Source organism: Pristiophorus japonicus, chromosome 5 (assembly GCF_044704955.1).
Source record: "Pristiophorus japonicus isolate sPriJap1 chromosome 5, sPriJap1.hap1, whole genome shotgun sequence".
NCBI lineage: Eukaryota > Metazoa > Chordata > Chondrichthyes > Pristiophoridae > Pristiophorus > Pristiophorus japonicus.
Genome location: NC_091981.1, coordinates 2,673,832 through 2,696,685, shown reverse-complemented (window position 1 = coordinate 2,696,685; position 22,854 = coordinate 2,673,832). Strand labels below are relative to the sequence as shown.

At 47.8% G+C, this 22,854-nt stretch overlaps 1 protein-coding gene across 1 annotated transcript in view; it reads left to right on the top strand.

Annotated features, from left to right (window-relative positions):
• Window positions 1-22,854, top strand: part of LOC139263731 (trafficking kinesin-binding protein 1-like) — a 212,623-nt gene that overhangs the window by 109,700 nt on the left and 80,069 nt on the right. Inside the window, exon 4 of the mRNA XM_070879763.1 lies at window positions 18,034-18,228. Coding sequence (XP_070735864.1) covers window positions 18,034-18,228 — 195 coding nt within the window. The remainder of the gene's footprint in view (window positions 1-18,033; window positions 18,229-22,854) is intronic.

Below are 22,854 nucleotides of genomic sequence, written 5' to 3'. Positions count from 1 at the left end.
GGACTTGAGCACAGAAATCTAGGCTGACACTGAGGGAGTGCCGCACTGTCGGAGGGTCAGTACTGAGGGAGCGCTGCACTGTCGGAGGGTCAGTACTGAGGGAGCGCCGCACTGTCGGAGGGGCAGTACTGAGGGAGTGCCGCACTGTCGGAGGGGCAGTACTGAGGGAGTGCCGCACTGTCGGAGGGGCAGTACTGAGGGAGTGCCGCACTGTCGGAGGGTCAGTACTGAGGGAGCGCCGCACTGTCGGAGGGTCAGTACTGAGGGAGCGCTGCACTGTCGGAGGGTCAGTACTGAGGGAGCGCTGCACTGTCGGAGGGTCAGTACTGAGGGAGCGCTGCACTGTCCAAGGTACTGTCTTTCAGATGAGACGTTAAACCGAGGCCCCGTCTGCTTTCTCAGGTGGATGTAAAAGATTCCATGGCCCTATTTTGAAGAAGAGCAGGGGAGTTCTCCCTGGTGTCCTGGGGCCAATATTTATCCCTCAATCAACATCACTAAAACAGATTATCTGGTCATTATCACATTGCTGTGTGTGGGAGCTTGCTGTGCGTACATTGGCTGTCACATTTCCCACATTACAACAGTGACTGTACTTCAAAAGTACTTCATTGGCTGCAAAGCGCTTTGGGACGTCCGGTGTTCGTGAAGGTGCTATAGAAATGCAAGTCTTTTCTTTTTCAAAAAAGTTTTATGGAGTCTTGTCTTAATATTATCTTGCCTGTGGATATTCTTTGTGTGACCGAACACGGTGAGTTTCAGCGGGTTGTTGTAGGCAGAGATCATAGAATCACAGAATCAGAAATTTACAGCACAGAAGGAGGCCATTCGGCCCATCGTGTCCGTGCCAGCTGACAAAGAGCTACCCAGCCTAATCCCACTTTCCAGCTCTCGGTCCGCAGCCCTGTAGGTTACGGCACTTCAGGTGCACATCCAAGTACTTTTTAAATGTGGTGAGGGTTTCTGCCTCTACCACCCTTTCAGGCCGTGAGTTCCAGACCCCCACCACCCACTGGGTGAAAAAGGTTCTCCTCAACTCCCCTCTAATCCATCTAGCAATTACTTTAAATTCATGCCCCCTGGTTGTTGACCCCTCTGCTAAGGGAAATAGGTCCTTCCTATCCATTATATCTAGGCCCCTCATCATTTTATACACCTCAGTGATGTCTCCCCTCAGCCTCCTCTGTTCCAAAGAGAACAACCCCAGCCTATCCAATCTTTTCTCATAGCTTAAATTCTCCAGTCCAGGCAACATCCTGGTAAATCTCCTCTGTACCCTCTACAGTGCAATCACATCCTTCCTGTAATGTGGTGACCAGAACTGCACGCAGTACTCCAGCTGTGGCCTAACCATGTTTTATACAGTTCAAGCATAACCTCTCTGCTTTTGTATTCTATGCCTTGGCCAATAAAGGCAAGTATTCCGTATGCCGTCTTAACCACCTTATCCACCTGGCCTGCTACCTTCAGGGATCTGTGGACCTGCACTCCCAGGTCCCTCTGTTCCTCTACACTTCTCAGTGTCCGACCCTTTAATGTATATTCTCTAGCCTTGTTAGTCTTCCCCAAATGCATTACCTCACACTTCTCTGAATTAAATTCCGTTTGCCACTGTTCTGCCCACCTGACCAGTTGATCGATATCTTCCTGCAGTCTACAGCTTTCTTCATTATCAACCACACAGCCTATTTTAGTATCATCTGCAAACTTATTAATCATACCTCCTATATTCAAGTCTAGATTATTGATGTATATCACAAAAAGCAAGGGACTTTGTACTGAGCCTTGTAGAACCCCACTGGAAACATCCTTCCAGTCACAAAAACACCATCAACCATTACCCTTTGCTTCCTGCCTCTGAGCCAATTTTGGATCCAACTTGCCACTTTGTCCTGGATCCCATGGGCTTTTACTGTCGTGACCTGTCTGCCATGTGGGACCTTATCAAAAGCTTTGCTAAAATCCATATACACTACATCGTACACACTGCCCTCATTGATCCTCCTGGTTACCTCCTCGAAAAATTCAATCAAGTTAGTCAGACACGACCTTCCCTTAACAAATCCGTGCTGACTGTCCTTGATTAATCCATGTCTTTCCAAATGAAGATTTATCCTGTCCTTCAGGATTTTTTCACACCACTGAGATTAGGCTGACTGGCCTGTAATTACTCGGTATATCCCTTGCTCCCATTTTAAACATAGCTACAACATTAACAGTCCTCTGGCACCACACCTGTAGCCAGAGAGGATTGGAAAATGATGGTCAGAGCCTCTGCTATTTCCTCTTTTGCTTCACTCAACTTTCTGGGATACATTTCATCTGGGCCTGGGGAATTATCCACTTTCAAAGCTGCTAAACTGTTTAATACCTCCGCTCACTGTTTATCTCGTTGAATATTTCAAGCTCCTCCTCGATCGATGTGTTGTCCTCTGATACTCCGACAGGGACTCTCCCTCACAGCTCACTGGATGGCGATCACCTATAGAAACTTTGGCTCCTTTGTGTTCATTTGGTTGTTCTTGGGTTTGTGTCGGTGAAATGGAACGTTTCATCATTTCTTAATAATGTTGTGAAGCAGGCATTAAGCATATCAGGTGGAGGTTAAGGTGAGGTGTGTTGGACTGTTTCCTGCACCTTCTCGTCTCGTTACTTTAAACACCAGATTGCACACGCACCCAGTTGGAGCAATGCATATTTCACAAGACCAGTCCGAGAGCTGTGTGAGGCACACACTTCAGCATTCCAGTGTAAGAGCTGTTACTCTCGGCTTCACTCACAGGTCTGATACCAATTTTCACTTACACAGTGTTTCACTTACACAGTGTTTCACTTACACAGTGTTTCACTTACACAGTGTTTCACTTACACAGTGTTTCACCTACACAGTGTTTCACTTACACAGTGTTTCACTTACACAGTGTTTCACTTACACAGTGTTTCACCTACACAGTGTTTCACCTACACAGTGTTTCACTTACACAGTGTTTCACTTACACAGTGTTTCACTTACACAGTGTTTCACTTACACAGTGTTTCACTTACACAGTGTTTCACTTACACAGTGTTTCACTTACACAGTGTTTCACTTACACAGTGTTTCACCTACACAGTGTTTCACCTACACAGTGTTTCACCTACACAGTGTTTCACTTACACAGCGTTTCACCTACACAGTGTTTCACTAACACAGTGTTTGTTTCACTTACACAGTGTTTGTTTCACTTACACAGTGTTTCACCTACACAGTGTTTCACCTACACAGTGTTTCACTTACAGTGTTTCACTTACACAGTGTTTCACTTACACAGTGTTTCACCTGCACAGTGTTTCACCTACATTTGCGACTGATCTGGTTGAAGGAGTCACAGATTGAGGTGGAAACTAGAGAGGGGTGGAGGGGAAAAAGAAAAAAAAGACTTGCATTTATATAGCACCTTTTATGACCTGGATGTCCCAAAGCACTTTACAGCCAATGAAGTACTTTTTGGAATGTAGTCACTGTTGTAATGTGGGAAACACAGCAGCCAATTTGCACACAGCAAGCTCCCACACACAGCAATGTGATAATGACCAGATAATCTGTTTTAGTGATGTTGATTGAGGGATAAATATTGGCCCCAGGACACCGGGGAGAACTCCCCTGCTCTTCTTCAAAATAGTGCCATGGGATCTTTTATGTCCACCTGAGAGAGCAGATGGAGCCTCGGTTTAAGTCTTATGATCACCAAACAGCAGTAGTGAGGTTGGGACAGCATCAAACAAGAAATTAGGGATGCGTGCAATAAAGGTACAGCAGTTATCATAGGCAACTTTAATCTACATATAGATGGGGCTAACCAAACTGGTAGCAATGCGGTGGAGGAGGATTTCCTGGAGTGTATTAGGGATGGTTTTCTAGACCAATATGTCGAGTGACCAACTAGAGGGCTGGCCATCCTAGTCTGGGTGATGTGTATTGAGAAAGGACTAATTAGCAATCTTGTGCGAGGCCCCTTGGGGAAGACTGACCATAATATGGTAGAATTCTTTATTAAGATGGAGAGTGACACAGTTAATTCAGAGATTAGGGCCCTGAACTTAAGGAAAGGTAACTTCGATGGTATGAGATGTGAATTGGCTCGAATAGACTGGTTAATGATACTTAAAGGGTTGAAGGTGGATAGGCAATGGCAAACATTTAAAGTTCACATGGATGAACTTCAACAATTGTACATCCCTGTCTGGAGTAAAAATAACACTGGGAAGGTGGCTCAACCGTGGCTAACAAGGGAAATTAAGGATAGTGTTAAATCCAAGGAAGAGGCATATAAATTGGCCAGAAAAAGCAGCAAACCTGAGGACTGGGAGAAATTTAGAATTCAGCAGAGGAGGACAAAGGTTTAATTAGGAGGGGGAAAAATAGAGTATGAGAAGAAGCTTGTTGGGAACATAAAAACTGACTGCAAAAGCTTCTATAGATATGTGGAGAAAAAGATTAGTGAAGACAAACGTAGGTCCCTTGCAGTCAGATTCAGGTGAATTTATAATGGGGAACAAAGAAAAGGCAGACCAATTGAACAACTACTTTGGGTCTGTCTCCACGAAGGAAGACACAAATAACCTTCTGAAAATACTCGGGGACCGAGGGTCTAGTTAGAAGGAGGAGCTGAAGGAAATCCTTATTTGTCAGGAAATTGTGTTAAGGAAATTGATGGGATTGAAGGCCGATAAATCCCCGGGGCCTGATAATCTGCATCCCAGAGTACTTAAGGAAGTGGCCTGAGAAATAGTGGATGAATTGGTGAACATTTGCCAACAATCTATCGACTCTGGATCAGTTCCTATGGACTGGAGGGTAGCTAATGTAGTAACACCACTTTTAAAGAAAGGAGGGAGAGAGAAAACGGGTAATTATAGACCGGTTAGCCTGACATCAGTAGCGGGGAAAATGTTTGAATCAATTATTAAAGATGAAATAGCAGCACATTTGGAAAGCAGTTTCAGGATCGGTCCAAGTCGGCATGGATTTATGAAAGGGAAATCATGCTTGACAAATCTTCTAGAATTTTTTGAGGATGTAACTAGTAGAGTGGACAAGGGAGAACCAGTAGATGTGGACTTTGGACTTTCAAAAGGCCTTTGACAAGGTCCCATACAAGAGATTGTTGTGCAAAATTAAAGCACGTGGTATTGGGGGTAATGTATTGACGTGGACAGAGAACTGGTTGGCAGACAGACAGCAGAGAGTCGGGATAAACGGGTCCTTTTCAGAGTGGCAGGCAGTGACTAGTGGGGTGCCGCAGGGCTCAGTGCTGGGACCCCAGCTATTTACAATATACATCAATGATTTAGATGAAGGAATTGAGTGGAGTATCTCTAAGTTTGCAGATAACACTAAGCTGGATGGCGGTGTGAGCTGTGAGGGGGACGCTAAGAGGCTGCAGGGTGACTTGGACAGGTTAGGTGAGTGAGCAAATGCATGGCAGATGCAGTATAATATGGATAAATGTGAGGTTATCCACTTTGGTGGCAAAAACACGAAGGCAAAATATTATCTGAATGGTGGCAGATTAGGAAAAGGGGAGGTGCAACAAGACCTGGGTGTCACGGTACATCAATCATTGAAAGTTGGCATGCAGGTACAGCAGGCGGTGAAGAAGGCAAATGGCATGTTGGCCTTCATAGCGAGGGGATTTGAGTATAGGAGCAGGGAGGTCTTACTGCAGTTGTACAGGGCCTTGGTGAGGCCTGAACTGGAATATTGTGTTCAGTTTTGGTATCCTAATCTGAGGAAGGACATTCTTGCTATTGAGGGAGTGCAGCGAAGGTTCACCAGACTGATTCCCGGGATGGCAGGACTGACATATGAGGAGAGACTGGATCAACTGGGCCTTTATTCATTGGAGTTTAGAAGGATAAGAGGGGACCTCATAGAAACATATAAGCTCCTGACGGGATGGGACAGGTTCGATGCGGGTAGAATGTTCCCGATGTTGGGGAAGTCCAAAACCAGGGGACACAGTCTAAGGATAAGGGGTAAGCCATTTAGGACCGAGATGAGGAGAAACTGCTTCACTCAGAGAATTGTGAACTTGTGGAATTCTCTACCACAGAGAGTTGTTGAGGTCAGTTCATTAGATATATTCAAGAGGTGTTAGATATGGCCCTTACGGCTAAAGGGATCAAGGGGTATGGAGAGAAAGCAGGAAAGGGGTACTGAGGTGAATGATCAGTCATGATCATATTGAATGGTGGTGCAGGCTCGAAGGGCCGAATGGCCTACTCCTGCACCTATTTTCTATGTTTCTATGAGAAAGATGGCACCTCCGCCAGTACGGCGCTCCCTCAGCACTGCCCCTCCGACAGTGCGGCGCTCCCTCAGCACTGCCCCTCCGACAGTGCGGCGCTCCCTCAGCACTGCCCCTCCGACAGTGCAGCGCTCCCTCAGCACTGCCCCTCCGACAGTGCGGCGCTCCCTCAGCACTGCCCCTCCGACAGTGCGGCGCTCCCTCAGCACTGCCTCTCCGACAGTGCAGCACTCCCTCAGCACTGCCCCTCCGACAGTGCGGCACTCCCTCAGTCCTGCACTGGGAGTGTCAGCCTGAATTTTGTGCTCAAGCCCCTGGAGTGGGACTTGAACCCACAACCCTCTGACTCAGAGCTGAGCGTGCTGCCCACTGAGCCACGGCTGACCGACAAAAGAAAAACATATCAGCAGATATATCCGGCCATTGTCCTTAACCAATCCGTGCTTAGTCAGGGAATTAGCGGCCCACGAGCTCACCCCTGATGGCAGCCCAAACACTGGGGTTTATTACACATTCTGCTTTTCCACATGGCTCTCTCGTCCCCTCTCTCATAAGGGCACTTTGAAGCGACGCTTCTTAAAATGTAATTCTTGGAGCAATGAAAGCAAAAATAGAAGAAAAATAATGAGTGAGTAATGTTTTCTGTACAGCGCGACTGTTGGAAACGGTTCAGCGTCTGCCATTGGAGAATTCTGCTGGTTATAATTCTGAGTTTGCGTGTTTGTTTGTGTTTATCGGTGTCCTAAGCAACGGAGATCTTAAACTTGATTAAGTGTGTTGTGGAAAAGCTGCACTGTGAGCATATTTGGCACCAGGTGGGAATGGTTCTGGTCCACTCTGTGGAGTCTTGTTTGTTTGAACACACTGCGTTGTTTTTGAGCCGTCATGGGCCTGTACGGTCTCTGTTTCAGATTCTCAGCTTTGCAGTTACAGAAGCAATGGGAAGACTTTGAAGGACGTGTGTGTGTGTGTGTGTGTGTGTGTGTTTCAATTCTTTTTACTTCAAGGTTTTAAAAGTAGTGTCTCCCATTTCGTTGCAGTGTGATTTATTGTTCCTGTTTCAGCTCAGGCTCTGCCTGTCATGTCTGGGCTTCTGCCAATGTTGCTGTACATGTTGCCAGTCGCCGGGCTGTGGGCGAAAGCAGCTCTGACAATCGAAACATTGAAAACAGGAGCAGTAGTAGGCCATTCGGCCCTTCGAGCCTGCACTGCCATTCAATATGATCATGGCTGATCCTCTATCTCAACTCCATATTCCTGCTTTTTCCCCATACCCCTTGATGTCTTTTGTGTCTAGAAATCTATCTGTCTCCCTCTTAAATATATTCAGTGATTGGCCTCCACAGCCTTCTGTGGTAGAGAATTCCACAGGTTCACCACCCTCTGAGTGAAGACATTTCTCCTCATCTCAGTCCTAAATTTCCTACCCCGTATCCTGAGACTGTGACCCCTTGTTCTAGACTTCCCAGCCCCGGGGAAACATCCTCCCCGCATCCAGTCTGTCCAACCCCGTCAGAATTTTATACGTTTCAATGAGATCCCCTCTCATTCTTCTAAACTCCAGTGAATACAGGCCTAGTCGACCCAATCTCTCCTCATACAACAGTCCCGTCATCCCAGGAATCAGTCTGGTGAACCTTCGCTGCACTCCCTCTATGGCAAGTATATCCTTCCTTAGGTAAGGAGACCAAAACTGCACACAATACTCCAGGTGTGGTCTCACCAAGGCCCTGTATAACTGTAGTAAGACATCCTTGCTCCTGTACTCAAATCCTCTTTGATTCCCCTTTGATTGAATTTTCCATTTTTCTTAGCTCCCGTTCTCTGGCTCTGCACTGGCACAGGCGAGCATCTCGACCTGTCTCACGCGACACTGCATGGGCAGATCTGGCTGTGATCTCTCTCGCGCAGGCGAAGAACAATTTGCCACTTGCTCGTTGATATTTGAGTGGTTTTGTAACCGGCATGAGATATTTTGCTTGCTTGCTGCTGGCAGGCACACCGAATGACAGACCGGTTCCAGTAGGGAGGCCATTCGGTCCATCGAGCCCGTGCCGGCTCTCTGCAAGAGCATCTCAGCCAGACCCACTCCCCCGCCATTTCCCCATAGTCCTGCAATATTTCTTCCTTCAGGGACTTGTCCAACTCCCTTTTGAAGCAGCACTGTGCTTACTTCACGGTATTGGAGGTAACCCTGTAAACTAGATGGGTGCAGAGTTTTCATCACCATTGTAAGATTAGGATCACCGGTCACACACACATTACCCAAAGGGTCTTGGGAGTTATGAGGCATTTTATTAAGGGAGCACTAGTTCAAATATCGTCAAACACAACACAATCAGAATAGACATACGACCATGACAAGTAGCTGATACTAGTCCCGATCGGACTGACGGCTGGTGGTACGAACAGTTCTTCTCTGCACTGTCTGCCCTGAAATGTCTACTGCGTCTTTCTTTTATTCTCTTTTCAGGGGTGGGCCTGGTGTAGGATAGTGGATAGGACCATTTAACCTATGGCATGTCGCATTCTTTGTCTCAACTCTTGGGTGAAACCCTCCTGTTCACATTCACCCTCCCAAGGTTGGAGTCAGACATGCTATTCTTGGCCTTCAGATGTTTGGAGCCGCCCATTATCAGTTATTGATGTTCGCGCTGTTCCAGTTTCTTTAGCTATTGTACCATGGAATGAATCCTTCAGTTCTAACACCAATCTTGTAGTGTATGCAGGCACCTTTAGTAATGACTCCACGAGGCAGGGTATGATACTTAAACTGTGTAGACCTGTAGTCCTTTATTTGCAGCTCCTGAGTGACGACAACAAGCTGTGAGTTCCCTTTTATACTGGGTTACCTGTCATGTGCAGGCAACCCCTAGGTCTCCCGCAGCAGCACCCTCTGGTGTACAGGCAAGGTGTGTACAATGTAAGGGTCATTTAGTGTGGCATAACAGTGTTACAGACATCACACAGTAAACAGGCATGCATACACAACAATACTCCCCCCTGAGCATTTTTCATATCTTTATTGTCATGACCAGGGGAGGTGATCAGTGGTGGGCTATGGGGGGTTGTGGTGAGAGTTATGTGGTTGCCAGATGTGACCTCTGTGCTTGAGGCTGGCCTTGTACGTTTCCCCTCCCTCACACACAAACCAAGTGGATGTCACTGTTGTGGGATCCCTCGGGGAGGTAGCCACGGCAGCAGTGGGTGGTGTGTATACACTGTGATGTGGGTAGTTGTGGGGTGGTGGGCAGGGCCACAAGACTGGGTGGGCTCCTTGTCCACCAATTGGGATGAGGGTCAGGTCATCCCAGGGTTTGCCAGGGAAGCTGGAGGGTATTGGCCTCATGCTCCTGGTGTTGGCCCTGGTGGCCAGGGGCTGTAGGGCTGGTCTGGTGCCGGTTGCCATTGGTGGTGGCTGGGCTGCCCATTGACCACTGTCCCTGTAGTGGGTCTGCTCCCACTGCCTGTGTGTGTGTCCTGCAAGGGGCATCACATTCATTCCAAAGGTCCAGGCTACATGGTCAGGTAGCCTGCTGGACCTGGGGGTCTCCCACAGGGGGATTCCATTGGCATCAGCATGGTCCCTGTAGGACCCAATGTCCTTTGGCAGTGTCCTACCGGTATACATGACACCTTGGCTCTGATCACACATAGTCAAGCCTGCATTATACATTATACACTTTTGGGTGTCCTGGTTTCAACAGACATGGTTACATTAGGCATTTCACAACCTCTATCATTATTGTTAAGCATAATAAACTTGTTCTTAACCTTACTGACACCTGCATTCATCTCATTAGTCACATTAGTTAAACCAGCATCACAATTTATTGTTACACTTTTCAGTCTCAAGTTATTTATTCCAGTCTGCGATTTCTTACAGCCTGATGGCGGACATCGAGAAAAACACTCTCAAGCCCACTGCCAATCCTGCTCTGTCATTGGCCAGCGCAACATGTCTCCAAGAAATGTTTATTTTTTATTCGATATGGGCGAGGCTGGCAGGGGCCGGTCTGTGTTGCCCATCCCTGGTTGGCCTTGAGAACTCTTTGTGTACTCTCCCGTTAATTGTTCGTTGCTGACTCTGAACCAGGAGCTCAACACGGTACATTCATGAGAGATCGCACACAGATCTGCCCCGCACTGTCTGGTATGACAAGTCCTGAATGTTGGCCATGCCAGAGACGAGCCATAGAATGCAAGTTATGAAAGGTAAATCAGTCACAGGAGCATCATTCCTTGCTTATAATGGGGGGGTGGGGGGGGAGGTAGGGGTGCGGGTGGTGTGGGGGGGGTGCAGGGGGGTGGTGTGGGGGAGGGACGTTGCATTGAACTTCCTATATTTGAAAGTCAGCAACTTCTATATACCTTCCTTTGATGAACCCACATGGATTTTAGCAAGGCTTTTGACAAGGTCCCACATGGCACACTGGTCAGGAAAGTAAAAGCCCAAGGGAAAGTTGGATCCAAAATTGGCTCAGAGGCAGGAAGCAAAGGGTAATGGGTGATGGGTGTTTTTGTGAAGGAAAGGCTGTATCCAGTGGGGTTCCGCAGGGCTCAGTACTGGGTCCCTTGCTTTTTGTGGTATGTATCAATGATTTACACTTGAATGTAGGGAGTATGATTAAGAAGTTTGCAGATGATACTAAAATCGGCCGTGTGGTTGATAATGAAGAAAGCTACAGACTGCAGGAAGATATCGATGGACTGGTCAGGTGGGCAGAACAGTGGCAAATGGAATTCAATCCGGAGAAGTGTGAGGTAATGCATCTGGGGAAGACTAATAAGGCAAGGGAATACACATTAAATGGTAGGACACTGAGAATGTAGAGGAATAAAGGGACCTTGCAGTGCAGGTCCACAGATCCCTGAAGGTAGCAGGCCAGGTGGATAAGGTGGTTAAGAAGGCATACGGAATACTTGCCTTTTTAGCCAAGGCATAGAATACAAGAGCAGGGAAGTTATGCTTGAACTGTATAAAACACTAGTTAGGCCACAGCTGGAGTACTGCATGTAGTTCTGGTCACCACATTACAAGAAAGATGTGATTGCACTGGAGAGGATACAGAGGAGATTTATGAGGATGTTGGGATGTTGCTGGACTGGAGAATTTTAGCGATGAGGAAAGATTGGATAGGCTGGGGTTGTTTTCTTTGGAACAGAGGAGGCTGAGGGGGAGATTTAATTGAGGTGTGTAAAATTATGAGGGGCCTAGATAGAGTGGATAGGAAGGACCTGTTTCCCTTAGCAGAGGGGTCAGTAACTAGGGGGCATAGATTTGGGGAGGAGTTAAACTAATATGGCAGGGGGATGGGAACCAATGCAGGGAGATAGAGGGAAGTAGAATGGGAGCTGAAGGAAAAGATAGAAAGAAGAAAAATAAAAGTGGGCAGAGAAACCTAAGGCAAAAAGGGACACATTACAGCAAAATTCTAAAGGGGCAAAGTGTGTTAAAAAGACAAGCCTGAAGGCTCTGTGCCTCAATGCGAGGAGTATTCGGAATAAGGTGGACGAATTAACTGCACAGATAGCAGTTAACGGATATGATGTAATTGGCATCACGGAGACATGGCTCCAGGGTGACCAAGGCTGGGAACTCAACATCCAGGGGTATTCAACATTTAGGAAGGATAGACAGAAAGGAAAAGGAGGCGGGATGGCATTGCTGGTTAAAGAGGAAATTAATGCAATACTAAGGAAGGACATTAGCTTGGATGATGTGTAATCAGTATGGGTAGAGCTACAGAATACCAAGAGGCAGAAAACGCTGGTGGGAATTGTGTACAGACCACCAAACAGTAGTAGTAAGGTTGGGGACAGCATCAAACAAGAAATTAGGGATGCATGCAATAAAGGTACAGCAGTTATCATGGGTGACTTTAATCTACATATTGATTGGGCTAACTAAACTGGTAGCAATGCGGTGGAGGAGGATTTCCTGGAGTGTATTGGGAATGGTTTTCTGGACCAATATGTCGAGGAACCAGGGAGCTGGCTATCCTAGACTGGGTGATGTGTATTGAGAAAGGACTAATTAGCAATCTTGTTGTGCGAGGCCCCTTGGGGAAGAGAATAACATGTTAGAATTCTTTCTTAAGCTGGAGAGTGACACAATTAATTCAGAAACTAGGGTCCTGGATTTAAGAAAAGGTAACTTCGATGGTTTGAGGTGTGAATTGGCTAGAATAGACTGGCAAATGATACTTAAAGGGTTGACGGTGGATAGGCAATGGCAAACATTTAAAGATCACATGGATGAACTTCAGCAATTGTACATCCCTGCCTGGAGTAAAAATAAAACGGGGAAGGTGGCTCAACCGTGGCTAACAAGGGAAATTAAGGATAGTGTTAAATCCAAGGAAGAGGCAGATAAATTGGCCAGACAAAGCAGCAAACCTGAGGACTGGGAGAAATTTAGAATTCAGCAGGGGAGGACAAAGGGCTTAATTAAGAGGGGGAAAATAGAGTATGAGAGGAAGCTTGCCGGGAACATAAAAACTGACTGCAAAAGCTTCTACAGATATGTGGAGAAAAAGATAAGTGAAGACAAACATAGGTCCCTTGCAGACTGATTCAGGTGAATTTATAATGGGGAACAAAGAAATGGAAGACCAATTGAATAAATACTTTGGTTCTGTCTTCATGAAGGAAGACACAAATAACCTTCCGGAAGAACTAGGGGACCGAGGGTCTAGTGAGAAGGAGGGACTGAAGGCATATCCTTACTGGTGGGAAATTGTGTTTGGGAAATTGATGGGATTGAAGGCCGATAAATCCCCGGGGCCTGATAGTCTGCATCCCGGAGTACTTAAGGAAGTGGCCCTAGAAATAGTGGATGCATTGGTGATCATTTTCCAACAGTCTATCGACTCTGGATCAGTTCCTATGGAATGGAGGGTAGCTAATGTAACACCACTTTTTAAAAAGGGAGGGAGAGAGAAAGCAGGTAATTATAGACTGGTTAGCCTGACATCAGTAGTGGGGAAAATGTTGGAATCAATTATTAAAGATGAAATAGCAGCACATTCGGAAAGCAGTGACAGGATCGGTCCAAGTCAGCATGGATTTATGAAAGGGAAATCATGCTTGACAAATCTTCTAGAATTTTTTGAGGATGTAAATAGTAGAGTGGACAAGGGAGAACCAGTGGATGTGGTGTATTTGGACTTTCAAAAGGCTTTTGACAAGGTCCCACACAAGAGATTGGTGTGCAAAATCAAAGCACATGGTATTGGGGGTAATGTACTGACATGGATAGAGAACTGGTTGGCAGACAGGAAGCAGAGAGTCGGGATAAACGGGTCCTTTTCAGAATGGCAGGCAGTGACTAGTGGAGTGCCGCAGGGCTCAGTGCAGGGACCCCAGCTCTTTACAATATACAATGATTTAGATGATGGAATTGAGTGTAATATCTCCAAGTTTGCGGATGACACTAAACTGGGTGGCGGTGTGAGCTGTGAGGAGGATGCTAGGAGGCTGCAGGGTGACTTGGACAGGTTAGGTGAGTGGGCAAATGCATGGCAGATGCAGTATAATGTGGATAAATGTGAGGTTATCCATTTTGGGGGCAAAAACACGAAGACAGAATATTATCTGAATGGCGGCAGATTAGGAAAAGGGGAGGTGCAACAAGACCTGGGTGTCATGGTTCATCAGTCATTGAAAGTTGGCATGCAGGTACAACAGGCGGTAAAGAAGGCAAATGGTATGTTGGTCTTCATAGCGAGGGGATTTGAGTATAGGGGCAGGGAGGTCTTACTGCAGTTGTACAGGGCCTTGGTGAGGCCTCACTTGGAATATTGTGTTCAGTTTTGGTCTCCTTATCTGAGGAAGGACATTCTTGCTATTGAGGGAGTGCAGCGAAGGTTCACCAGACTGATTCCTGGGATGGCTTGACTGATATATGAGGAGAGACTGGATCGACTGGGCCTTTATACATTGGAGTTTAGAAGGATGAGAGGGGATCTCATAGAAACATATACAATTCTGACGGGACGGGACAGGTTAGATGCGGGTAGAATGTTCCCGGTGGTGTGGAAGTCCAGAACCAGGATCACAGTCTTAGGATAAGGGGTAGGCCATTTAGGACTGAGATGAGGAGAAACTTCTTCACTCAAAAAGTTGTTAACCTGTGGAATTCCCTGCCGCAGAGAGTTGTTGATGCCAGTTCATTGGATATATTCACGATGGAATTAAATATGGCCCTTACGGCTAAGGGGATCAAGGGGTATGGAGAGAAATCAGGAAAGGGGTACTGAGGGAATGATCAGCCATGATCTTATTGAATGGTGGTGCAGGATCGAAGGACCGAATGGCCTACACCTGCACCTATTTTCTATGTTTCTATGTAATTGGTAGAAGAATTAGAATTAGAGGGGATTTGAGAGGAAATTTCTTCACCCAGAGGGTGGTGGGGGTCTGGAACTCGCTGCCTGAAAGGGTGGTAGAGGCAGAAACCCTCACCACATTTAAAAAGTACCTGGATGTGCACCTGAAGTGCCGTAACCTACAGGGCTACGGACCCAGAGCTGGAAAGTGGGATTAGGCTGGGTAGCTCTTTGTCGGCCGGCTCGGACACGATGGGCCGAATGGCCTCCTTCTGTGCTGTAAATTTCTGTGATTCTATCAAACAAACACCGATACTTGCCCAATGCATTGTTGAGCGTAATCCACGATGCTGGAAGGGGAAGATCAGCCTGTCGGTGGAGTCGTCCCACCGATGGGCTTTTGCCAACGCTGACCTGACTGGCAAATGAACCACACCCAGTTTAGTTTAAAGAAAAAAATACATTGTATGGCTGTACAGCTTTAGACATAAATTTCTCCCAATGTATCTGAGGTGTGATTTCAGGGAGAAAGGGATCATTATTTTATAAACCAACAAAAAAACTATTGCATGACATTTTTATGATATTTTTTAAATGAACTAATCCAGCTCAAATCTGACCCTGGAAAGTTTTCCAAATGTTTGGCAACTTCTCAATTTTCCAATAACACATTTGAATTTCGAGAAGGAGTTCACTAGCTCAATATTTAATTGCTAAATGGTCCATGTTTCCACAGTAACAGAGCGGGATCGAACTCATCCATTGAAACTGGACGCACGGCATCGTGGTGAGGTTTTGCATCATAGGCGTCAAGCAGATTAAATGTGCTCACCGCTTCAGTCGGTGTTTTGGGCAACTGTTCTCAGCATTTCATCTGTTCTGATCGAATTTGAAAATAAAAGTGACATTTTTTGCACCAAAAGATTTTGGAATATGTTACCCGTGGCTCAGTGGGCAGCACCCTCGCCTCGCCTGAGTCCGAAGGTTGTTGATTCAAGTCCCGCTCCAGGGCCTTTAGCACACAAAATCTTGGATGAGACTCCAGTGCAGTACTGAGGGAGCGCTGCACTGTCGGAGGGGCAGTACTGAGGGAGCGCTGCACTGTCGGAGGGGCAGTACTGAGGGAGCGCTACACTGTCGGAGGGGCAGTACTGAGGGAGTGCTGCACTGTGGGAGGGATAGTACTGAGGGAGTGCCACACTGTCGGAGGGGCAGTACTGAGGGAGTGCTGCACTGTCGGAGGGGCAGTACTGAGGGAGCGCTGCACTGTCGGAGGGGCAGTACTGAGGGAGCGCTGCACTGTCGGAGGGGCAGTACTGAGGGAGCGCTGCACTGTCGGAGGGGCAGTACTGAGGGAGCGCCGAACTGTCGGAGGGGCAGTACTGAGGGAGCGCTGCACCGTCGGAGGGGCGGCACTGAGGGAGCGCTGCACCGTCGGAGGGGCGGCACTGAGGGAGCGCCGAACTGTCGGAGGGGCGGCACTGAGGGAGTGCTGCACTGTCGGAGGGGCAGTACTGAGGGAGTGCCGCACTGTTGGAGGGGCAGTACTGAGGGAGCGCTGCACCGTCGGAGGGGCAGTACTGAGGGAGTGCCGCACTGTCGGAGGGGCAGTACTGAGGGAGTGCCGCACTGTCGGAGGGGCAGTACTGAGGGAGCGCTGCACCGTCGGAGGGGCAGTACTGAGGGAGCGCCGGAGGGGCGGCACTGAGGGAGTGCTGCACTGTTGGAGGTGCCGTCTTTCGGATGAGAGATTAAACCGAGGCCCTCTCTGCTCATCTGCCCTCTCAGGTGGATGTAAAAGATCCTATCCTCCCTGGTGTCCTGGCCCAATATTTATCCCTCAATCAACATCACTAAAACAGATTATCGGGTCATTATCACATTGCTGTGTGTGGGAGCTTGCTGTGCACACATTGGCTGCCGCGTTTCCCACATTACAACAGTGACTGCACTCCAAAAATTACTTAATTAGCTGTAAAAAACTGAGACATCCGGTGGTATACAAATGCACATCCATCTTTTCCACAGAGTGGATGTGAGAGAAATTATTACTTTAAATCTGTTTTTGTTTTAAATGTTTAATTTATAAAGACTCTGTGACATTCGTTAAGATGCTAATGAGCGAGCTTTGATTTCGTTTCCTCATAGATTGTGAGTAATTAGCAATCACCTTCGTAATTGGTAATTACCTTACACTCATTATATTGGAAGGATAACTGATCTCGGGGCCCAATGTGAAGAGCAGGGGAGTTCTCCCCGGTGTCCTGGGGCCAGTATTTGTTCCTCAATCAACATCACTAAAACAGAGTATTCAGCTGCCTGGGCCCCAAGTTCTGGAACTCCCTCCCTAAACCTCTCCGCCACTCTATCTCCCCCCTCCTTCTTTAAGGCGCTCCTTAAAACCTACCTCTTTGACCCAGCTTTTATCACCTGCCTTAATAACTCCCTCTCTGGCTCAGTGTCAAGTTTTGTTTCGACAGCACTCCTGTTAAAGTGCGCTGCTTATAGCAGAGAAGGCTAAGGGGAGATTTGATGGAGGTGTTGAAAATCATGAGCGGCCGAGAGAAACTGTTCCCACGGGCAGAGGGGTCGATAACCAGAGGGCACGGATTTAAGGTGATCGGCAAAAGAACCAGAGGCAACATGAGGAAAAACATCTTTACACAAGTGGTTAGGGTCTGGAACACACTGCCTGAGAGGGTGGTGGATACAGATTCAATAGTCGCCTTGAAAGGGAATTGGATAACATAGAAACATAGAAAGTAGGTGCAGGAGTAGGCCATTCGGCCCTTCGAGCCTGCACCACCATTCAATAAGATCATGGCTGATCATTCACCTCTGTACCCCTTTCCTGCTTTCTCTCCATACCCCTTGATCCCTTTAGCAGTAAGGACCACATCTAACTCCCTTTTGAATATATCCAATGAACTGGCCTCAACAACTCTCTGCGGCAGGGAATTCCACAGGTTAACAACTCTCTGAGTGAAGAAGTTTCTCCTCATCTCAGTCCTAAATGGCTTACCCCTTATCCTTAGACTGTGTCCTCTGGTTCTGGACTTCCCCAATATCGGGAACATTCTTCCTGCATCTAACCTGTCCAGTCCCGTCAGAATCTTATACGTTTCTATGAGATCCCCTCTCATCCTTCTAAACTCCAGTGAATACAGGCCCAGTCGATCCTGTCTCTCCTCATATGTCGGTCCTGCCGTCCCTGGAATCAGTCTGGTATATGGAGGAACGAGCGTGGGGGGTGTGAGACTGACGGGATTCCTCTTCGAAAGAGTGGGCGCAGACTGTACCATTCTGTGAAAAGCGCTATATAAATGCAAGTTGCTGGTGTACCTTTTATTTGGAATATGACGGTGAGGATTGAACCGCTGGTTCTAACGCTGCTGCCTTGTGTCTCCCACCAGATGTGTGTAACAGTACTGACCTACCCGAAGTTGAAATCATCAGTCTGCTAGAGGAGCAACTGCCCCACTACAAGCTGAGAGCCGATACGATCTATGGGTATGATCACGACGACTGGCTCCACACCCCTCTCATTTCTCCAGATATTAATATCGACCTCACCCATGAACAGATCGAAGAGACACTAAAATACATGCGTAAGTACTGCAGCAGCCAGCGTACGCGTGCCTCTTGCCTGGAGGCGATGCCTGCAGCCTGTGGACGGGTCACAGTGTCTGGCGCACGCCTCTGGTCCTTCCGTGTCTGGACGGGAGCGGAAGGGCCCCTCACAGTGTGGGAGGGAATGTTGGGGAGGGAGTCAATGCTTGCCACCAATGGGTATAAAACTATTCAAACATTCATGTTCCACAAAAGCATCGTTGGTACTTAATTATTCAATTTAAGGAAAACTACCAGAAATTGTGTCTGATGTATACAAATATTTTTCATTTTTATTGAACAGTGAGGAGGATAGTCATAGTTGAAACATAAGAGCATAAGAAATAGGAGCAGGAGTCGGCCATACGGCCCCTCGAGCCTGCTCCGCCATTCAATAAGATCACAGCTGATCCGATCGTGGACTCAGCTCCACTTCCCCGCCCCGCTCCCCATAACCCGTTATCAGGTAAGAAACAGTCTATTTCTGTCTTAAATTTATTCAATGTCCCAGCTTCCACAGCTCTCTGAGGCAGCAAATTCCACAGATCGATAAAATAAATTTCTCCTCACCTCAGTTTTAAATGGGCGGCCCCTTATTCTAAGATCGTGCCCCCTAGTTCTAGTCTCCCCCATCAGTGGAAACATCCTCTCTGCATCCACCTTGTCAAGCCCCCTCATAATCTGATACGCAGCCCGTGGAATAAAAGGGATGGGGGCAGCATGGATACGGGATTGGCTCAGTGACAGGAAACAGAGAGTCGGGGTGAACGCTTGTTTCTCGGACTGGACTACAGTGATGTTCCCCAGGGGTCAGCACTGGGACCACTGCTTTTCGCGATATATATTAATGACTCGGACTTGGGTGTACAGGGCACAATTTCAAAATATGCAGAAGACACAATACTTGGAAGTGTAGTGAACAGTGTGGAGGGAAGTGATAGACTTCAGGAGGACAGAGACAGGCTGGTGGGATGGGCGGGCACAGGGCAGATGGAATTTAACGCAGAAAAGTGCAAAGTGATACATTTTGAAAGAACGAGGAGAGACAATATAAACTAAAGGGTACAATCCTAAAGGGGGTGCAGGAACAGAGAGACCGGGGGTATATGGGCACAGATTGGTGAAGGTGGCAGGGCAGGTTGAGAAAGCGGTTAAAAAAGCTTACGGGATCCTGGGCTTCATAAATAGAGGCACAGAGTACAAGAGCAAGGAAGTTATGATGAACCTATATAAAACACCGGTTCGGCCTCAACTGGAGTATTGTGTCCAATTCTGGGCACCACACTTTAGGAAGGATGTGAAGGCCTTAGAGAGGGCACAGAAGTGGTTTACAAGAATGGTTCCAGGGATGAGGGACTTCAGTGACGGGGATAGACTGGAGAAGCTGGGGTTGTTCTCCTTGGAGCAGAGAAGGTTGAGAGGAGATTTGATCGAGGTGTTCAAAATCATGAGGGGTGTGAACAGAGTAGATCGAGAGAAACTGTTCCCATTGGTGGAAGGGTCGAGAACCAGATTTAAGGCGATCGGCTGAAGGTCCAAAGGCGACATGAGGGAAAACGTTTTTACGCAGCGAGTGGTTAGGATCTGGAATGCGCTGCCTGAGAGGGTGGTGGAGGCAGACTCAATCGTGGCTTTCAAAAGGGAGTTGGATAAGTACCTGAAGGAAAAACATTGCAGGGCTCCGGGGAAAGGGCGGGGGAGTGGGACTGGCTGAGGTGCTCTTGCAGAGAGCCGGCACGGGCTCGACGGGCCGAATGGCCTCCTCCTGTGCTGTAACTGTTCTGTGATTCTGTTTTCTGCTTCAGAAATGACATCTTAAATCAAACTTAATTTCAGTGCACCCTTGCCTCGATATAATGAAAATTCTAACGTGGTACTCCAATTAAAAATGGATTTGATAAAGTGCAATAAATAAGCTCGCTGACCCCGCCCCCCCACCCCTCCACCATTGAGCTCGTTAAAATGTCCTTTTTGGTGCTGATGTTGAAAACAATGCTGACATTTACAATGGCTCCATAATATCGAGTCTCCTTTATAAATCAATTCCTTAAGCAGTTGTTGTCCTTTTCAGAGCTTTACATTTGTCCGTGGACCCAGTGTAGAACTGTAATGTGATAGTATAAAGGCGGACATAAAAAAAATAGAGCGACAACAACAACAACTTGAATTTATATAGCGCCTTTAACGTAGTGAAACGTCCCAAGGTGCTTCGCAGGAGTGTAGTGAGATTTTTAAAAATTTGACACCGAGCCGCATAAGTAGAAATTAGGGCAGGTGACCAAAAGCTGGGTCAAAGAGGGAGGTTTTAAGGAGAATCTTGAAGGAGGATAGAGAGGTAGAGAGGCGGAGAGGTTTAGGGAGGGAGTTCCAGAGCTTGGGACCCAGAAAACCGATGGTTCAGTGATTATAATCAGGGATGCTCAAGAGGGCAGAATTAGAGGAGTGCAGATATCTCGGGGGCGGGGGGGGTTGTGGGGCTGGAGGAGATTCCAGAGATAGGGAGGGGCGAGGGCCATGGAGGGATGTGAACACAAGGATGAGAATTTTGAAATCGAGGCGTTGCTTAACCGGGAGCCAATGTAGGTCAGCGAGCACAGTGGGTGATGGGTGATGGGTGAGCGGGACTTGGTGCGAGTTAGGACACGGGACAGCGAGCACAGGGGGTGATGGGTGAGCGGGACTTGGTGCGAGTTAGGACACGGGACAGCGAGCACAGGGGGTGATGGGTGAGTGGGACTCAGTGCGAGTTAGGACACGGGGCAGCGAACACAGGGGGTGATGGGTGAGCGGGATTTGGTGCAAGTTAGGACACGGGGTCAGTGAGCACAGGGGGTGATGGGTGAGCGGGACTCGGTGCGAGTTAGGACACGGGGCAGCGAGCACAGGGGGTGATGGGTGAGCGGGACTTGGTGCAAGTTAGGACACGGGGCAGTGAGCACAGGGGGTGATGGGTGAGCGGGACTCGGTGCGAGTTAGGACAGGGGGTGATGGGTGAGCGGGACTTGGTGCGAGTTAGGACACGGGGCAGTGAGCACAGGGGGTGATGGGTGAGCGGGACTTGGTGCGAGTTAGGACACGGGGCAGTGAGCACAGGGGGTGATGGGTGAGTGGGACTCGGTGCGAGTTAGGACACGGGGCAGCGAGCACAGGGGGTGATGGGTGAGCTGGACTCGGTGCGAGTTAGGACATGGGCAGCTGAGTTTTGGATCACCTCTAGTTTACGCAGGGTAGAATGTGGGAGGCGTTGGAATTGTCAAGTCTAGAGGTAACAAAGTCATGGATGAGGGCTTCAGCAGCGGATGAGCTGTGGCGGGGGGGAGATGGGCGATGTTACGGAGGTGAAAATAGGCGGTCTTCGTTATGCTGTGGATATGTGGTCGGAAGCTCATTTCAGGGTCAGATGTGACCCCGAGATTGCGAACAGTGTGGTTCAGCCTCAGACAGAAGTTAGGGAGAGGGATGGAGGAGCAGATAATCCCTTGGATTTGTTTTTAAATTCAATATAGTGATTGAACGTGTCTTCAAGCCAAAGTTACAGAGCTGTGTTTCCGATGGCTGTGTCCTTTGCTCTGTGTGCAGGCTGCTCATGCAGCCACTCTCCAGTGGATGGCAGCATTGTTGGAGTGTGGCTTCCTGATAGTGGTCCCGATCTACGCTACACTGCATTCAAATGGTTATTTCAACCCATGCCAATTTTGCCTTGATTCTCTCCATTTCCCGCCCACCTTGATTTTCGCTTTTACTAAACTGTCTTGAATTTCTTTGAAAACTTGTTTTAGTCCAGGAGAAGATGCAAGTAGAATCACTTTACAGCACAGAAGGAGGCCATTCGGCCCATCGTGTCCGTGCCGGCCGACAAAGAGCTACCCAGCCTAATCCCACTTTCCAGCTCTCGGTCCGTAGCCCTGTAGGTTACGGCACTTCAGGTGCACATCCAGTTACTTTTTAAATGTGGTGAGGGTTTCTGCCTCTACCACCCTTTCAGGCAGTGAGTTCCAGACCCCCACCACCCTCTGGGTGAAGAAAGTTCCCCTCAACTTCCCTCTAAACCTCCCCCAATCACTTTAAATCTATGCCCCCTGGTTATTGACCCCTCTGCTAAGGGAAACAGGTCCTTCCTATCCACTCTATCCAGGCCCCTCATAATGTTATACACCTCGATTAAATCGCATCTCTGGTTTTCTGTGTAACAGTAAACCAAACACACTGGTACTTTTCCACATCATTTGCGTCAAGGTATTACACTTTATACCAGTTTTAATATCATTTGCTTTCGCAGGCCCAACTTTGAAGCTTCCGATTTAACTCTTATCTACTTTGGATCGGAGAGTAATAAAGGGGTTATATGAAGGTGGCTCCCTTAAATTGATAGCTGCGATAAATGAGGGTTTGGTTTGTCCAGGGCCGGGTTGTATTATGGGATAGTCGTGTGGTGGTGTTCTGGTTTCCTGAGGTGATAAAACCAGAAGCTGAAATATCCTGACTCATGGTTCACTGGGCACGTAGGCGATTCCCCTTGATATCTGGGCAAGTATGAATACCCTGCCCTGCAGGGATTGAGGGAGCACTTACAACATCGTTTGTCTGAACATGGACTGAAAAATATTTCTAGAGGAGAAACTCCC